At 61.9% G+C, this 18,921-nt stretch overlaps 1 protein-coding gene and 1 pseudogene across 1 annotated transcript; both read right to left on the bottom strand.

Moving 5' to 3' along the window:
* Window positions 1-1,289: 1,289 nt before the first annotated feature.
* Window positions 1,290-7,127, bottom strand: LOC134548145 (E3 ubiquitin-protein ligase TRIM7-like; annotated as a pseudogene).
* A 2,759-nt stretch (window positions 7,128-9,886) lies between these two features.
* Window positions 9,887-18,550, bottom strand: LOC134561122 (zinc finger protein 777-like). Its single transcript, XM_063417809.1, has 6 exons — window positions 18,389-18,550; window positions 17,311-17,703; window positions 16,102-16,228; window positions 15,533-15,646; window positions 14,302-14,556; window positions 9,887-11,389 (listed from the first exon to the last, which is right to left on the bottom strand). The coding sequence occupies exons 1-6, from the start codon at window positions 18,410-18,412 to the stop codon at window positions 10,293-10,295; spliced, it is 2,010 nt and encodes a 669-aa protein (XP_063273879.1). The 5' UTR covers window positions 18,413-18,550; the 3' UTR covers window positions 9,887-10,292.
* Between the last annotated feature and the right edge of the window lie 371 nt (window positions 18,551-18,921).

Below are 18,921 nucleotides of genomic sequence, written 5' to 3'. Positions count from 1 at the left end.
CAGTAGGAACGGCGGCGGCGCGGCCAGGCCCCGCCCACGGCGGTTGCTTGGCGTCGCTCTGGACCAATAGGAAAGCGAGAAATCTGGGGTGGGGGGAATGCGCGGCAGTGCAGTGAGAACTACATTTCCCGGCATTCTTAGCAGGGGTGCCCCGTTATGGCTCTCTGCGTTGCGTGCTGGGGAATGTAGTTCCCGCCTCACCGCTGCGCCGCTTTTCCACCATGTTTCCCGCCGTCTCCCTTTAGCCTCGGCGTGAGGGGAAAATGGGGAAGATGAAGGAAAAAAGGCACAAACTCAGCAGATAACACGGCCTCGCTGAGACAAAGATTCCTTCCCACATAGTTTCTTATCAAAGAGCCCTTTCCCACATCATTGCTTATCAAATGAGCTCTCTATGAGAACAAAAGGCACTTCATGAGGTGTTTGGGGAGCAGCTGGGGCGATAAGGCAGTGCACATCCCTGCGACACCAGGATGGGGTTCACGGAGCGACGAGCAGGAGAAGGGAGGCTTGACAGGCCCCCACTTGTCCTCCCCATAAACTCTTTAGGACACGCAGCTTCTCGCCAGCTCAGGGCTGGCAGATCTGTGCTGTCCATGTCTCTCCAGTGGTTCTGGAGGCTGCTGTCTACAGCTGATCGCTTTGGATCCAGGGGATCTCTAGGACACGACCCACAGCCCGTGTCCCTCTGCCTGGGCCCTGCCACCCATCAGTCACACAATGCCCCTGGATTAGACAGTGGCGTGTTTGCTCCTTCCCTGAGCATCCCAGATCCCAGAGATCCCCACCACACCCCAGCTCCCGCCGCTCTTCCAGCCGTGCCCTCACTCCCACTCTCCTTCCCTGGACATTTTCTTTTTAACAATCTTTTTGAGCAGTTAGCACCACTATTATCAGCTTGTGGCTCCAGCCTGACTTCCTGTGTGTGGGGTGGCTGCATCCTCCGGCACGGCACGGCACGGCACGGCACAGCTGCAACAAGCCATGCAGTGCTGCCAAAGGCTGGCATGGACAATCAGAGCCTCTTCCCTCCTCCCTCCCGATTATTATATGGCCTCAGTGCCCACAGGGAGAGGTAGGACACCCTCACTGTGGGATCTAGCCAGGGCACACAGACACCCCCAGGCAGGACAGCACTTCTTTAATGCTCCAAAGGACTTAGCAGGACAAGATGCAGAAAACTGCAGAGGGGATCCAGCTCAGGCAGAGCTGCAGTGAGCGTGCAGTGTCATTCCCACACCTCCTCCCTGCTCAGCCAGCCAAGGGCATGGGCAGCCATCTGACCCCTATCAGTCACGCAGCCGGATCTGGGCTTCTACTGCATAGAGACAAAAATACGGGAAGACTTTCTCAGTAAAGGCAGTCTCAAACTGCAGATGTGCCTCATGTTCTCTGTGTTGTAGAAGGTCACTTGGCCTGCTTTGTAGTCCAGGTGGACCCTGATTCCCAGATCTCCTTACATGTGGGCATGAGGCACGGCTCCTTCCTCGGCAAGGACTCCAGGGCCACCCCCACGGCCCAGGCATTGTCTTTCTCGACCTCCACCTCCCAGTAATGCCTCCCAGACGTGAATCCCTGGGAGCCCAGGACCGTGGTGTTCGCAAACCTCTTGGAGATGTCAGGGAGGTTTTGATTTCCAGTTTTTCACTGGATGATTCTGTAGTCCTGCGAGAGCTCTACAAAAGGACCTGCCATCTCTGGGTCCAGCGTCACCTTCTCTAATGGATTAGAGAAACATCAGTCTGTGCCTGCTGAGAAGAGAACCAGCACCTCTCCACCCTGCACCACGGGCTGGGACATGTCCTGGGAGCACTCCTGCAGCCCCCTCGGGTGCCATGGGACACAGCACCCTTTACTGTCCCCACGCAGGGACCCAGGGGTGAAAAGATGCTCCCAGGGGCAGGACTGAGCCAGGCAGTGTGCCCACATGCAGGGGACAGACACGATGGGATCTGCTCCCAGATCTGCTGGCTATTGCTGCCTGTGGGGAGCAGTGAATCCCGTGGGTGTAAGGGCAGGCCAGTCCCTGCTCCTGTGACAGGCCAGTCCCTGCTCCTGTGACAGGCCAGTCCCAGCTCCTGTGACAGGCCAGTCCCTGCTCCTGTGACAAGTGCTCGCCCAAGAGAAAACCAGCTCGGAACCCTGCTGTGCTGAGCAGCCAGGCAGCCTCTCTCCAGAGCCGGAGCTGCCCATCCATGAGGGATGTTCTGCTGCCATCCCGTGGCCATCCCACAGGGCCGCACAGGTGTCACTGCGCGGTGTCACCACCTCAGACCCTCTGCTAAACCCACTCCTCGGGGGGCTGCAGGGGGGAAATTGAGGCACGGCTGTCCTGGGCTCAAGTGCATCATCCCAAAAACTGAGTGTGTGGAGAGCGGCCTCAGCACAAACGGTGCTGCCCAAACCTCAACCCAGTGATGCTGCATCACCTGGGCCCTGAGCACCTGCAAAAGCACTTCTGATCATCCCTAAATGTCAGCTAAAAACACGTACAGCCCCTCTGCTTAACTGCGCACAGCCTGACACAGCCTCCTGCTGTCCTGGCCCTCGCCTGGTGTCACAGGACAGCATCCCTGGTGCTGCCTGGCACGGAGACAGACCTAGATTTTTATAGCAGGCCCAGTCAAAACAATAGGACTCAGTTCTAGATGGATACTGGGTTTAGATGTGGTGTGAGCCTATCTATGCACCAAGGACATGAGGAAACTCATCCTGGAAAGGTTTTCCCCCTCAGTTGTGCCCATCAGCTGCAGAAACTTGCCCCTTTCCCCATCCATCTCACTCCGCAGGTTCACTGGAAGGCAAGGAAGATGCATGAGTGTCTCTCCTGTGGCACCTGTCCTGCTCCCCATCAGGACAGCCAGCCAGAGGTGGAGCCCCAGGCTCCAGCAAAGCCCATCTCAGGGATGGTTCCCATCTGGAGCAGGTGTTTGGCTCCTGAGCCCCAGGCAGAGGCACCAGGCAGAGAGGATTTCCCGCTGCCAGCCAAGCCCGGGGAAGCACAGCACGGAGCCAGCAGAGCTTTACCTTTGAATTTGACCACCATGTCCACAACCAGCTGGATCATCTCAGAGAGGCTCTCTGGGAAAACTGGCTCTGGGATCGGGGCCAGTGCTGCCTCACAGCTGAGGGAACACCAGGGAGAGGAGCTCTGAGCCCACCACCAGGCAGGGCCAGGAGGGAAATCCCTGCAGCCACAGGACGCGGGGGAGCTGTGTCCCAGCTATCAGCATAGGAACCCCATCTTTAGGTGGGGTGCAATGGCCCCTGGTTCCTGGTAGCATTGACATGAAATCCCAAACACTCAGCGGGGCAAACCGCCTCCCTCCCGGCTCCTGCAGCGCTCCCAAACCTGCCCAAAGGAGCTGTGCAGGAGGAGAGTGACACCAAGCCTGCTCCACACCTGCTGAGGATTTCAGCACCCTGGAAGAGAGGAAACAGAGAGCTCTGGCACTGCAAGGGCAGGGAGCTCCAGTGGCTGCCCAGCGGTGCGAAGCCGCTTGGGGGGCTGGGGTCACCCCACACCTCATCCCAGCCCTCCCTTCCCTCAGGGCCCTGACCCTCAGCGGGCACAGGGCGATGTCACAGCGCGGTGTCACAGGGCAGTGTCACAGCACAGCCCCCGGGCTGCACCAGCACGCAGAGGGTGCCAGCTGGGTGTCCCCAGCCCCACCAGGGGTCACAGTGCCCAGTGGGGGATGCAGCCTCACCAGAGGAACTCGACCCCTGGCTGGTCCTGCTTCTCCTGGATCTCCACAATCACCGTGTCCAGCAGCGACTCCCTCTCCAAACCCTGGAGCTGTATTCATCTCATTCCTTGACAAGCTCCTTGGACACCTGAGTGAGCTGTGCCAGCTGGATCTTCTCCTGCTCCTTCAGGAACTGCTGCAGCTCCTCAAAGGTCTCGGGCACACGCTGCAAACTCTGACACCAGCATCATCTGCAAGGCACTGCAGGGAGGCCCTGAGCCCAGCCAGCCTCCAGCTGCCTCTGCAGGGACACAGCTGCTGCAGGGAGGGGACAGGGTCACACAGAAGGGGAACACAGGTTTTGTACAGGAAAAGAACGTACCAGGAAAAATGGAGAGAGGGGCGGCAAGTTTGGATGTTGATGGGCCCAAGGAGGCCAGAGAGGGAGAGAGAAAAGAACATTGTCATGGATTAGGAGATAAATATACATGGGGAGAAGAAAAGAGGAGACATTTCTGGAGAGCCAGGTGGGTGAGCAGTGGAGGGCATGGAGAGGAACACGCACCAACAGGTCAACACTTTTCTTGTCTTCTTTGGGCTTCAGTTTTTCCTTCTGTTTTTGTAGAAAAAGCAGGTTGCTCTGGAGTGTCTTCTGCCGTGTGAGAAATGGATTTGTAGGGGATTCTCAAAGCCTGACAGAAGGCTCACACAGTCTCGTGCATCTGTGTGCAAACTTTAAAATAAAGTGTGCTGACTTAGAAAGGCCGTGGAGTAGGACAGACATTGTAGAGAGAGAAACTGAACTAGAATAAGTTTCAAAGGATGACTTTGCAAATAGACCAGATAGTTTGGAGAAATAGAACTGTGAAAGATGTATTGTAGCAAAACCCACATGGGGTATTTTAACCGATGATTGGCTCAGAAGCACATGGTGTGGCAAAAGCTGGTAGGCCAACAACCACTTATAATGTGTTGTAATTGGGAATTAGTTTGGCTTCTGATTTTTGATGGCATGAATTGTAACATCTGCACCATCTCACCCTTCTCATGAGACTGAAAGTAGAATAAAAGTCTTTAAAGCGCCTCTCAGGAGCCCCATCTCTGGGTCAGAAAAAGTTTTTCCAACACTGAGGCAGGGATTAAAAAAAGGCATTTTTAGTAGTTTTGGAGTGACATTCACAGGAGGGAGATGATGTCACCAAACAACTCCTGTGGGGACAATTGCCGTCTGGGGAGTCACTGGGGGTGACCCCTGGGTGCCTGGGAGTGGGTTTTGGGCTCAGAGACAGCACCCACCTCTCCAAACTCACTTAGTCAGGCTGGGGAGATCCCCATCCACAGCTCTTATGGCCAAAAACATTTCTGAAATAACTTCATGTGGAAACCCTGGAGTCTGTGGTTTGTTTGGGTTTTCTTTAAATTGTTTTTTAATTAGAAAAAACAACTTTTGACCTTGGAAGTGGGATTTCTGGGAAGAGATTTGCAGTGACAGTAGCACTGACTTAGACATGCTCCATAAATCTGCTGGAGTATTAAAAAACTCCTCATGCTCGGAGTCATCTCCTGCGCTGCAGTGAGCTGAGACCCCAGCCCACATTGTTGGGGAGAAACCCTGGCTGGGGACATCTGGGGCACAAGGGACCATGTGGGGGGGACACAGAGGGGTGAGCGGTGCCAGAGACGCGGGCTCCTGGGCGGGCTGGGGCAGGCAGAGGGAGAAGCAGCAGCCCTGGCAGGGTGGGACACAGGACCCAAACTGGTGCCCAGACAGGAGCCCGGGCTCAGCTGGGACAGGGACACACCCGAACCTGTGCGTGGAGGGGACCCAGACCCTGAGTGAAGGCCAGGCCACCCATGCATGGGGGGGACCCAGAGCCGAACCCAGAGGAGCTCATGCCCAGAGCAAACCCCAGACTGTCCTTGAAGGGACCCTGGATGTGTTCCCGAACAGGACATCCACCTGTGCCCAGAGGGGACCGCTGCCTATCCCTGCAGGAGCCCCAGCCCACGCGTGGGGGGCATCCCAACCTGTGGCCGGAGGGGACCCTGATCTGTGCCCCTCGGCCACCCCACCCGGGCGGCGAAGGCACCAGCCCCTCCCCAAGCCCCGGCGCCTCTCGGGGCAGGCCCGTGCCCGCAGGTCCCGGTGCTGCCGGTGCTGCCGGTGCTGCCGGTGCCGGGAGCGGTCCCGGCACGGCGTGCAGAGCGGGGCAGGGCTCGCAGCCGTGCTGGCGGCACCACGGCCGCCCCGCCACCTCCTCCAGGAGCCGCGCCGGCCCCGCCACCTCCTCCAGGAGCCGGGCCGGCCCCGCCACCTCCTCCAGGAGCCGCGCCGGCCCCGCCGCGTTGCCCACGAGCGGCAGGGGCGCAGCGAGCGCGGCTTCACCGTGCGCGGCACCGCGGGCGCGGCGGGGCCCCGGCACGGCCGCCAGGCGCTGCCGGCAGAGGCTGTGCCCGCACGCCGTGACAAACCCAGGCACAACGGGCTCGGCTGCTCGCACAGAGCCCGCACAGAGCCCGCACAGCCCGCACAGAGCCTCCAGCCATGGCTGCGACGGACCCAACGGACGGGAACGGGAACGGGAACGGACGGGGCGGGGCTGCGGGGCCGGGAGTGGGCTGGGGGCGTGAGCGTGGGTGTATAAGAGTGTGTTTGTGATTGTGTGTGTGTATCCGTGTTACACACACCTGCGTGTGTGCCGGTGTACATCCATGTCACTACACGTGTGTCTGTGTGTGTGCCTGTGTGTGTGTGCGTGGGAGTGTCCCCGTCTCTCCCCGTGTATATTCCCTGGAGCTCACAATACCCACATGCGTGTCCGTGTGTGTGCAAGCAGGGGAGGAACGAGCAGGAAAAGCCGGGGGGGACACGGGCAGGGGCCCGCTGTGTGTGCAGCGTGTGCCCGTGTCTGCCACACGCGTGGCCGTGGGCAGCCCACGCCGGCGGGGATGCGGCAGCGGCCGCAGAAGGGGAGGCTGCAGTGAGTGTGAGTGTGAGTGTGAGTGTGAGTGTGAGTGTGAGTGCGAGTGCGAGCCTTCATCCCAGCCTTCCCCCAGGGCGCAGCCGGCACGATCGGGCACGGTGCTGCCAGCACCCGCGGATGCCCGGGATGCTTAAATTAATTTAATCATTAATAACCTGGAACGCGTCCGGGGCTTCTCCCTGGCCTGGCCGCGGCGGTGGGCCGGAGCTGGCGAGCAGGAATGCCTTCCCCGGGCCTTGCACCGGGCTCCTTCCCGGAGCCGCTCCCGCCGGCCGGGCTGGGTTAATGCAGGGTTAGGGGATTGTGCCGGGCGGCAGCTGCGCCGTGCGGGGCCCGGGTAATCCTGCCCTGCCTCCCCGCGCTGCCGGCCCTGGCCTGCTCGCCTGGAATCCCCCCAAAGCCCCCGCTGCTCCTGGCCAGGAGGGCTCCAGCTCCATCCCCCGCATACCCCCATGGCTGCCGGCGCCCCTCCAGTGTCTCCTTCATTCTCAGCCCAGCTGGAAACACCCAGAGAGCGGCAGCAGCAGCAGCGCTTGGGGAAGCAGAGCCCCCTGAGTTGCCTCGTGTTTCTCCGCCTTCTGCGGGTCCTCGTTGTCCCTCCTGTGCTGCTGCCGTGGGCTCAGCGCCGGAGGGTGCTGCGTGCCCAAAACCAAGCCCCGTATTCAGCCATCGGTTCTGCTCCTCCTCCACCCTCATGTGCTGCCAGCCGGGGCCCGAGGAGTGTTTGGGGGGCACCATCCACCCCACTGCCCCAGTGGGTCCTGGGACCCCAGGAGTGTTTGGGGGGCACCATCCACCCCACTGCCCCAGTGGGTCCTGGGACCCCAGGAGTGTTTGGGGGGCACCATCCACCCCACTGCCCCAGTGGGTCCTGGGACCCCAGGAGTGTTTGGGGGGCACCATCCACCCCACTGCCCTGGTGGGTCCTGGGGCCCGAGGAGTGTTTGGGGGGCACCATCCACCCCACTGCCCCTGTGGGTCCCAGGTCCTGGCCAGCAGCTGTGACAGGTCATGATGGTGCTTCCAGCCCCCTGCCCACTGTCCCTGCAGCACCCCGGGGTGACAGCCTGGTGTCCCCACTCATCTGGAGGCTCTGGGGTGCTGCCCAGTGTCACTGCCCATCTCACACCCAGATGGGGACAGCGGTGGCTCTGCTCGTCCCCTGTTCCTGGAGCTGCTTTCTGGGTGCATCTGTGTCCAGTTCTTCCAGCACCCCAGTCTGGGGAGGGCTGGGTGAGTGTCACTGGCTCAAGCTCCAGGGACAAGAGCTGTTGAGTCAGTGTCCCACCATAGGACAATGCTGTTAATTGTCACCACCGTGCTTTTCAGAGTCCCTGCCACCTGCACTCAGGGCCACGATGGCCGTGTTGTCCCACTGCTGTCTCTGCAGACGGATTGGTGACATTTGAGCTGCTGAAGGTCACCAGGATGTTGTTAAATCCTGGCAGTGTCCAGTGACCGAAGCTGTCACATCCGTGTGAGGGGGGTGAGGGGCAGGGTGAGGGCAGGAGGTGCTGTGTGGGCCCAGTGACACAGAGCAGAGCATGGGCACTGCCAGTCTGGCCACACCAAGGCCACGCTTGTACAGGCACCTCAGCTTTTTTTTTTCTGAGAAAAAGCTGAATTCATCCATTTTTAGGGAAGAAAAAAGGATTCTGCCAGGTCCGTGTCGCTGCCAGTGTGACAGACAAGAGCCGCTGAGAAGCAGAATCAGTTCTGCTTTTCATTTCCTTTTCCCCCATAATTGCATTTAGTCCTGGTGAGGGGGATGCAGGAGGCTGCTGAAGGACACAGGGCTGCAGCCAGGCCCTCCTGTCCTGCCCCCACACCTCCCTCCATGACATCAGCCCCACCACTGCACTTTTCATGGAATCCCAGAATGGTTTGGGTGGGAAGGGACCTCGAAGCTCATCTTGTTCCACCTCCCTGGAAGGGCAGGAACACCTTCCACTATCCCAGGTTGCTCAAAGCCTTGTCCAGCCTGGCCAACTTCCAGGGATGGAAATGTCAACTCTTGTCAGGCAGCACGCCCTGACCTGAAACCCCGAACTTCTTCCAGAGAGTTGCAGGCACTGTCTCAGCAGTGGGAAGGCAGGAACCTTGGCAAGAGCCTGCCCCCGCAGCCCCAAAGTGCTGCCACCCACAGCAGTGACCAGCTGGTGGCTCTCAGCAGCTCCACATGGGCTGCACTGCCCTCTGGCACCCTCTAGCACAGAAGAGGCCACAAATCCCAATTTAGGAGGGGATCATACACCAGCAAAGTCCTGGATGAGGATTTAATTCTGCACAGGCATTGACAGGTCCCAACAACTTCTCCCATCGATCGGTTTATTGACGCCACTGTCCAACATGAGATCTGACAGCACCAGGAAGGAGCCTGGAGTGCTCTGGGGAGCCGGTGTCGCCACCCCAGCCTCAGATGCCACCACCTCAGTCCCAGCTGATGCCACCACATAGCCCTGGCCCAGCCCTTGGGATGGATCTCACCCAGCCAGAGCCCAGCCTCAGGAGCTGCTGCCAGGACAAGCTGGGAACAGAGCTGGTACAAACAGGAGTCAAACCACCAGCAGGGAGATGGATCGTGTCCCACCCACCCTGGCAGGCAGCAGGTGCCCAGGAGCAGGGAGGTCTTTCCTTGGAGGCAGCCTGGAGCTGCTCCTCCCCTGGGCAGGAATCCTGCCGCTCCCGGTGCCACCGGTGGGGCTCAAGGAGGGCAGAGCAGTTTAACACAGCCAGGTCCTGCTCTCAGTCCCTGCTGACCCCGCAGCACCCCACGGCCAGACCCACAGCGCCCCGGTGGCCTCGGTGGCAGCAGGGCCAGCCCCTGCTCGGGAGGATGGAGCGCCAGGAATGAGAGTTTGGAGGAGCCTTGCGGAGGGTCCTACCAGAAAAAGGGTCTTTTACTGCAACTAGAATTTTATTCTATTGTATAATTCAGGAGTGCATCACAGCCCCGCGAGCCGGGCAGGCACCTATCAGCGCTTCCAATCTAGACACACGAAGAACTTCCTCATCAGCTGCATCTGTTAATTACTCACCTCCCCCCGGCTGGAGCTCCTCCTGTCGCATCCAGCCCGGAGGCAGCGCCTCCGCAGAGCTCCTGGACAAAAAGTGACTGTGCCAGAATCAGCCTACAGAGCAGTTAACAAAAAAAACCAACAAAAAACAACAAACAAACAAAAAACAAAAACAAAAATAAAATCTTGCCCATCCTAAGGTTGCTTATCAAATAAAAGTTCCTCCACATTTATTAAAAAAAAAACAAACAGTAGATTTAAAAAGCAGTTACGAGTCCTACTCCGGCAAAACACCCTGTGTACAGGTTTCTTTTGTTGGTGGTGAGGATTCCCCCTAATCAGCTGCTTCTGTTAATTTTATATATATATAATCTTTTAATTTTGCCCCGCGTTGCTTGCTTTAATTCATTAATTTATTTCCAATCGGCCGAGTCTCCACCAGACCAGCGGCGCTACCACACAAAGCTTCCTTGACGTCCATGCCCTGAGCCGGGGTGGGGGAGACGGAGGGAGGGAAGGTGGGAGAGATCAGTGGAGGAGAAGGAGGACGAGGAGGAAGGGAGGGATGGAGGGAGGGAGGGAGAGGAAGCCTCGGCAGCCCCTCACTCTCCCATGTGCGTCCTCAGGTGGTACTTGAGCGACTGCTTGTAGCGGAAGCACTTGGTGCACTCGGTGCAGGGGTAGGGCCGCTCGCCGGTGTGCGCGCGCTGGTGCTCCAGGAGGTGATGCTTCTGCGTGAAGTTCTTGCCGCACTCGCTGCAGTGGTAGGGCCGCTCGCCCGTGTGGATGCGCTGGTGCTCCAGGAGGTGGTGCTTGCGGATGAAGCCCTTCCCGCAGACGGCGCAGGCGTGCGGGCGCTCCCGCGTGTGGATGCGGTAATGGTTGGTCAGCTTGGACTTCTCGCTGAAGGTCTTCTCGCACTGGCTGCACTGGTAGGGCCGCTCGCCGGTGTGAGTCCGCTGGTGCCGCAGCAGGTGGGAGGGCCGCGTGAAGTTCTTGCCGCACTGGGGGCACAGGAAGGCCATCTCGTTCTTGCCGGCGTGGATCCTCTGGTGCATGAGCAGGCTGATCTGCAGGCGGAAGCTCCTGCGGCACTCGCCGCAGGTGAAGGGCCGCTCCCCGACGTGCGTGATCTGGTGCTTGCTGAGGCTCGACTTGTGGCTGAAGCTGCTCTCGCACTCGGAGCACTTGTAGGGCTTCCCCGGGGGCGGCGGCCGCGCCGGGGGCTTGAGGCCGTGCTCGGGGCGCCGCGGGACCCCCACGCCGCGGCGCGTGTGGCTGCGCTGGTGCAGCAGGAACTGCTGCTTGTTGCGGAAGCTGAGGTCGCACTCGTGGCACTCGTAGGGCCCTTCCTTGAGGTGGTTGCGCTGGTGGATCATGAAGTTGATCTTGAGCATGAAGCTCTTCCCGCACTCGGGGCAGATGTAGGGCCTCTCCCGCGTCCGGTTGCGCTGCTGGCCGCCGGACGCCTTCATGTCCCCGGAGTCCCTCTCGCAGGCCGACGGCTTCCTGACGCGGGCGGCCAGGCCGCGGGGCTGCGCCTTGGAGCTGCACTGCGCCTCGCAGCCCAGCCCCGCCTCGTGGCCGGGGAACGCCGGCGCCTCGCTGCGGCCCGAGAACATGGCGCACGGCTCCAGCGCGTCGGGGTCATCCTCCTCCTCCTCCTCCTCCTCCTCCGTCTTGATCACGATCCCGTCCTCTGAGGGGAAAAGCGAACGGCGTTAGGGTCACCGGGTGGGATGGGGTGGCCTCTTACACCCCTGGGTGCTGCAGAAACACCTGCACGGGCTCCTGCCTGCTCTGCCCAGCCACTCAGACATGAGCTGGCTGCAGCTGGAGCCCGGAGCGCTGGGATGGGCCATATGCCCCCAGAACACAGAGCTCAGACAGACCACCCTGTTCAGGCTCCTCTGGAGGGTGCGCTCTCACCGCCTGCCAAACAGCTTTGGCAACATGGTGCTGCTGCAGGATGTGAGGGTTGAAAGCCCCACGGGTTCACCAGGGCTCGGTGGCCGAGTGATTTCAGAGCAGCTCCATCTGCTGCCCTTTCACTGGGCTACAACAACACTCCCGGCACGGCCCTGCTTGGCAGAAACAGCGCCGGGCTGTCGGATCTGCTGCAGGGACAGCACAGCCCCCCTGGGACTGCCAGCTCTGCTCTGGGGACAGCACAGCCCCCATGGGACTGCCAGCTCTGCTCTGGGGACAGCACAGCCCCCCTGGGACTGCCAGCTCTGCTGCAGGGACAGCACAGCCCCCTGGGACTGCCAGCTCTGCTCTGGGGACAGCACAGCCCCCTGGGACTGCCAGCTCTGCTCTGGGGACAGCACAGCCCCCCTGGGACTGCCCCTGTCCCCTGTCCCCTGTCCTCAGTCCTACTGCCATGTGGATGGAGAGAGACCCACCCTGCTCCTACCCAAAGCGCCCAGCAGTGGGATGGGTCTGCAGTGGGATGATGGCAGTGGGATGATGGCAGTGGGATGATGGCACTGGGATGATGGCAGTGGGATGATGGCAGTGGGATGATGGCAGTGGGATGATGGCAGTGGGATGGGTGGCAGTGGGATGGGTGGCAGTGGGATGATGGCAGTGGGATGATGGCAGTGGGATGATGGCAGTGAGATGGATGGCAGTGGGATGGGTGGCAGTTGGATGGATGGCAGTGGGATGGGTCTGCAGTGAGATGGATGGCAGTGGGATGGGTCTGCAGTGGGATGATGGCAGTGGGATGGATGGCAGTGGGATGGATGGCAGTGGGATGGATGGCAGTGGGATGATGGCAGTGGGATGGATGGCAGTGGGATGATGGCAGTGGATGGGTCTGCAGTGGGATGGATGGCAGTTGGATGGATGGCAGTGGGATGGATGGCAGTGGGATGATGGCAGTGGGATGGATGGCAGTGGGATGGATGGCAGTGGGATGGATGGCAGTGGGATGATGGCAGTGGGATGGATGGCAGTGGGATGGATGGCAGTGGGATGGGTCTGCAGTGGGATGGATGGCAGTGGGATGGATGGCAGTGGGATGGGTCTGCAGTGGGATGGATGGCAGTGGGAGGGATGGTAGTGGGATGGATGGCAGTGGGAGGGATGGTAGTGGGATGGGTGGCAGTGGGATGGGTGGCAGTGGGATGGATGGCAGCGGGATGGATGGCAGTGGGATGGGTCTGCAGTGGGATGATGGCAGTGGGATGATGGCAGTGGGATGGATGGCAGTGGGATGATGGCAGTGGGATGGGTGGCAGTGGGATGGGTGGCAGTGGGATGGGTCTGCAGTGGGATGATGGCAGTGGGATGGATGGCAGCGGGATGGATGGCAGTGGGATGGGTCTGCAGTGGGATGGATTTTAGTGGGATGAACTGCAGCAGGCCAGGCTCCCCTTTGTGTCACCAAGGCTGGAAGTGAGCCGGGGATTTTCTCTGGGAGAGCAGCAATCCCAGGGACACACAGCAGGACACGCGGCCAGCAGGGCCCAAGGAAAGGCCCTCATGTCACCCCACACTGGACTGTGAGCCAAGCCTAAAGACTCCCAGGAAGAGCAGCTACACTTTCCCAAGAAAAGGAAACCAATGGCAGTGGATGTGTCAAAGCCATGGCCCTCTTCCCTCCGAGGGAGGGGAAAACCCAGCTCCTTCTCCCTGCCCCTCTGTGGACCTGGGGGCTCAGCCCCCATCCCGGCCAGCACGGCCGCAGCTCCCGCCCAGCCCCACCAGCAGGGCCCCGTGTCCTGGCAGAGGCAGCGGCTCTCGGACAAGGATCAGCTCCAGCCCCTCTGTGGCTTGGCTGGTTTCCCTCACAAAGCCCTGAGCAGACCACAGGACCCACAAGACGGAGCTGAGGCCCTCAGGAGCCCAGCTCTCTGAGTCTGGGTTTGTGTTACACCACCGCAAAGCCGTCAGGAGGACGGAACCCAACCTCTCATCTCCCTGCTCTTCCATCCCCACCCCTACAGCACAGCTTTAGGACTTGGCCTCTATCTGCCACTGCACTGAATTCTACACACGAAACCCTCGATGCCATCATCCCATCTCCCCACAGATCACCTCATCCTTCCCCTTCCCTCCTGGCAGCCCGCAAATCAGAGCTCCAACCACATTCTTCCCTATCCTGTGGAGCTGCCCCGAGCAACTCCCACGCTTGGCAACCCGCAGGACGTCCCACGTTCCTCCAGCAGTGCCCGGTGTGTGACCATCCACTCCCCCACACCTCACACCAACGTCCTGCCCTCTGCCACAGCGGCATTTCGGGAGCAGGGCTCACCGTGGCCCTCACAGAACCCTGCCTGAGACACATCCTCCCTTGGTCTCTGTGGGTAACCAGGGTTTTTCCCAGACTCAGAGGACTGGGCCAGTGCTTGCTCTGCTCCTGAGCAGGACAGGAGCCTTCTGTGTCCACCATGGACACGCTGCCTCCTCCTCCAAGCTCAAGGCCTCACCAGAGCCACTCCTGGAAGCTGCTGCAGCCAGAAACTTCCCTTCTGGGGCTGGTTCTGGGGGAGATTGAACTCCCCCTGCCCATCCAACCCTTTCCCCCTTTTCCTAACCCACTGCAGCCCCCAGGGCTCCTGTCCCTGTCCCTCCCCGTGCGCAGAGCTGTCCCCAGCGCCTCACCTGTGCAGCTGCCGTGGTGCACGATGACCCTCTGGATCTCGTTGTAGTCGGCTCCGTACTCGGAGGAGTCGCCCAGGCTGGTCCCCGGGAGCTCCCTCGGGGGGGACACGGAGCCGTAGGGGCTCTCGCAGGCCGCCTCCTCGTCGGGGCTCTGGAAGCTGCCCTCGGACTGCCCCGACAGCCCGTGCAGCTCGGCGTTCTCGGGGCTGTCCTCGGGAAGGAGCTCCTCCGTTTTGATCACAACCCTTATTCCAGCTGCAGCAACGAGAGATTCCCGCCCGCCATCACTCCCAGGAGCCAGGACCAGGGAGCTGCTCCCGGCAATCCCTGCCAGCTCCAGCTGCTGATCCCGCTGAGGGCTTCCTCTGCTCGGCCTCTCTGCTCTCCCTTCAGCCCCTGCCCTTCACCTGCCCCTGCCACGCTCCCAGCTCCAGCCCAGGACCCTCTGCAGGCACAGGGAACTGGCTCCCCCCAGCCTGGGGCCTTGGTGCCACAGCTCAGCCGCCCTCGGCCACCCCACATCCCCCAGCTGCAGCTCCACGTGGGGCCGTGGTTTTCCTCTTCCCATTGGCCTCAATTTAATTTCAGGATCCTTGTGGTGGAAAGCACAAGCAGGGTGTTGGTGTGACCCCACATGCAAAGCCTGGAGTCAGGGATGGTGAGTGGAGATGACACCATCTCCTCCAGGCCCCCTCCTGATCTCCTGATCTCCGTATCAGCCCCATCCTCGCAGAGCAGGAGTTGCTCTGGGACTGGGGGTCACTGGTGCCCCATTCCCAGCCCAGCCTTGCCCCCAGCATCCCATTTCCCTGCACACAGCACGGCACCAGGCTTCCCTGCCCGGGATGATGCTCCAAGGATAAACCCAGGCACCATCCACCTAAGACAGGGTGGAGAGGATTTTCTGGGTGGATGGGCTCTCCCAGTGGGAGCCAGTTCTCTTTCCTTGCTGGGCACACCGGCTCCCTGAGGACCTGGTCTGGTTGCAGATGCCTCCCTTGCTGGGAAGGGCTCCCAGTGCCCAACTCTCCAGGCTGTGCTTGTCCTGGTTTCTATGTTGAGCTGTACCTGGACATTAAACCTCCCACCAGCCAAATTTATCCCATTCCTAGGCAAGGCTTCTCCTGATAAACCACATCGGCCCCAGCTCCCAGCAACATCTGCTTCAGCCTGGGGATGAGCAGCTCCTGGAACACAAGCCAGGGCTGCCCTGGTGCCAAGGCTGCCTCACCTGCCGTGGCATCAGTAATGATCTCACTCTCCTCCAGGTCCTGCTCATTCCTGCCCTGCGATTCCTCCCCTTGCTCGATCTGAGACAAAACACCGGGCTTGGAGATTGCATAGTCTGTGGAGAGACAGAGGGGTGGGAGACAGGGATTACTGCCCAGGGAATCTGACACTGGCTTCCTCCTCTTCCCAGTGCATGGGGGACACGTGAGGACACTCGGGAACACCCAAAGGTGCAAATCCCCCAGAGGGGTGCATGGGCAGCTACCCCTGCAGACCCAGAAGATGCAGGGAAGCCCTCCCAACAGCCACGGGGAAGGAGCTGGTTTTTGCTGGCATAAGTGTGGCTGGAAGAGGTTTGGGAGGTCTCCAACCCACCTGCCCACAGGGCATCCCTCACCCAGCCAGAACATGCCACCACAGCACGAGCTGGAATAAACCCAGACTAAAAACATCCTCCTGTGTCTCTAAGCCTTTCAAATGGGCCATTTGGGTCTCATCCAAGGGGATCTCCACAGAGGAGCCAGAAGGAGCCTCCTGTGCCTCAGCAGGGCGAGGACACCCCGTATTTACCCAGGGAGATCAGAGACTCGTAGTTCCCCTTCATCACATTCTTGTAGAGCTCCTTCTGCCACTCCTCCAGCTTCTCCCACTCCTTGTCATTGAAGTAGACGGACACGTCATCAAAGGTCACCGGCACCTGCATTGACACATGGACACAGCCAGGCTTCAGCTCCTGCCAGGCCATCAACCAGCAGCTTTGCACATTTAAAACAACTCCTGCACAGGTATTTCTTTGGGAATAAAGGACTCAACCAAACGGAGCGCTCCTAGGAATGAATCCAGACTGGGGTTTCCCCGAAGAACCCCGAGCTCCTCCTCTGCAGGGTGAGCAGGCTTGGGGGAGTGTAAGGGAGAGAAACCCCAGGAGCTGGGCTGGACTCATCCCTATTGATGAGCTGACGTTAACTCCCGGATCCAGTTACCCCAGAACTCCAGGGAAAGCTCTACCCAGGCCCACAGGGCTCCCCATTATCCCTGGTCACTGTGTGCCCACCATCTGCAGCTTCCCACCTTGTCAGCCACGGAATAATTCCTAAGGAAAAGTTCAGGATGTGCAAACTGTGCCGTGTTGGAGTGGAGCTCTTCAGAGGAACGCAGCACTCCAGTTCTGTCCCCCACTTATGGGGTGTCAGGGTCTGAGCCCACCTTTTCCTGATCCTCTCTGCTCTCTCCAGGGAGATTTCCTTTCCCATGTCCTACGTGGTCTCATTTGCACACACTGTTTTAGTAGGAAGGTTGTGAAATTCAAGTAGGATCTGAATATTGATGGTGGGCTCTTTCCAGAGCTCGGCTGAGCCCAGGGAGCTCATCTGCCTTCCTGAATCCCAAAGCTTCCCCCTTCCCTGCAGCAGCAGCTCCCATTTGCTCCTTCCCCAGTCTGGGAGACTGCAGCATCAAGGTGGTCAAAACGAAAGAACCACAAAATCTGCAGGGTTTTTTTTCAAATGGTGGCAAAAAAAAAAAAAAAGAACAAAAAAAGAGTCAGTGGCCCCAGGGCTGTGCAGCGCAGTGGAGCAGAACTGAAACCTCTGGCCGGAGTACCAGGATGTCCTCCCAGGCCTCAGCGCACAGGATTTCATCCCCAGCAGGGGATGTGCAGGGAGGCTGCAGTGGTGACACTCACCTGTGCCGGGGCTGTCCTGCTCACCCGCCCCGGTCCTGCCCTCCGGGAGCATTTCGGGTGCAGGGCCCGGCTCCCACCCCCCAGGACACCTTTACCTTGGGGACCTCCCCCTTCCTGCCCGGGGGCAGCCGCAGGATCCAGAAGTTCCTGTTCTTCAGGAGGTTCTCCATGTTCTCCAGGCGCCGCTGGAGCAGCCCGTACTCCTGGATGAGGGTGCCCAGCGCCGCGCACTTGCTCTCCAGCTGGTTCCCCAGCTCCGCCGCCGTCTTCTCACAGTCGATCAGCTTCTTCTCGGCCATCCCGGTCCGGCCCTCCAGGTCCAGCAGGCGGGTGGAGTGGGAATCCACCTTGCGCTCCACCGCCTGCACGGCCGCCACCACGGTCAGGGACAGCTCCGCCGTCTGCGTCTCCCGCTCCGAGGTGCGCTCGGGCCCGGCCGCAGCCCGGAGGGGCGAGGGGCAGCGCGGCGGCCGCGCCGGCTCCGGCGCCTGCGGACACAGGGGCGGGGGTCAGCGCGGGGGATCCCCGGGGGACAGCGACCCCGCGGGGGGGCCGCCGCAGGGCCCAGCGCTCCGCGGGGCGGCGGGGACGTCCCCGTGTCCGCGCTAAGCCGCTTATACCGGCCCCGTGCCGGTCCCACGGGACGGGCAGGACCCGCCGCGGCGGGGGCGGGGGGGAGGTGACAGCGCGGGGCCGGGAGGTGACACGGGAGGGGGGGGGGGGTGACACGGGCCCGCCGAGCCCCGTTGCCATGGGCACGGCGAGGGGACACCCGGGGGGCTGCGGGCGCCCCGTCGCCATGGGGACCGGGCGGTGACACGGGAGGGGGGGGCGGCGGCGGGGCCGTCCCGGGGGCCCGCAGGGCCCGGCGCGGGGGGGGGCGCGGCGGCCCGGCAGGCCCGGCCCCGACGGCAGCGCGGGCGCCGCCGGCCGCGGAGGCCCGGGCGGGCTCAAGCGGCGCCGCCGCCGCCCCCCCGGGGCCGCCCGTCCCGTCCCCGCCCGTGGGCGCGGGGGGCGGCCGCGGCCCCGCGCGGTGACAGCGCCCGCCGCCCCCCGCCCCCCCCGCCCGCCGCGGCCCCGACGGCGCGGCCCGGCAGCCCCGACGTGCGGCCCGCGAGCCGCGGCGGGCGGTGCGCGCCGGGCCCGGCCCCGCGGCGGGCGGGCGCCCTTTACCTGAGCGGGGGCCCCCTCGGCCATGGCCCTTTGTTCCGTGCCCGGGGCCCCGGGGGCCGCGGCCGGGAGGATCCAGCGCCCGCTCGCTGCTTCACCTCCGCCCGCCGCCGGGCATCGGGCTGGGCGCGGGGCGGCGCGGCGGGGCGAGGGGCGCGGCGGGGGCGGGCCGGGGGCGGCGCGGGCCTAGCGGGCGGAGGCGGCGGGGCGGGGGCGGCGGCGGCTCCGACACCGAGCGCGGCTCCGGGTCCGGGTCCGGGTCCGGCGCTCCGGCCGCGCCGCTGCCCCGCCGCGCCGCCAGGGGGCGCTGCCGCCGCCGGACCGCGCGCAGAGCGGGGCGGGGCGGGGCGGGCGCGCGCAGAGCAGCGCCCCCTGGCGGCCCGACGGCATCAGCGCCCCGCCCCGTCGGGGCCCCCCCACGGCACCGCCCGCACCGGGACTGCGGGGACACGGGGGGGGACTGCGGGGACACGGGGGGGACAGGAGGGGACTGGGGGGACCGAGAGATTGGGGACTGTCGGGGCTGGGGGCGTTGC

This window comes from Prinia subflava, chromosome 1, assembly GCF_021018805.1.
Source record: "Prinia subflava isolate CZ2003 ecotype Zambia chromosome 1, Cam_Psub_1.2, whole genome shotgun sequence".
Lineage (NCBI taxonomy): Eukaryota > Metazoa > Chordata > Aves > Passeriformes > Cisticolidae > Prinia > Prinia subflava.
The sequence above is the reverse complement of the archived record's forward strand: the minus strand, read 5'-3'. Positions and strand labels throughout refer to the sequence as shown.

What these genes read in the sequence shown, in the direction of transcription:
- LOC134561122 (XM_063417809.1), bottom strand. Translation starts at nt 18,412, where the DNA reads ATGGCCGAGGGGGCCCCCGCTCAG. An exon ending in GGAAGGGGGAGGTCCCCAAG is followed by an intron (nt 16,229 to 17,310) that starts GTAAAGGTGTCC and finishes GTGTCAATGCAG; the next exon opens with GTGCCGGTGACCTTTGATGA. An exon ending in GCACCACGGCAGCTGCACAG is followed by an intron (nt 11,390 to 14,301) that starts GTGAGGCGCTGG and finishes TTTTCCCCTCAG; the next exon opens with AGGACGGGATCGTGATCAAG.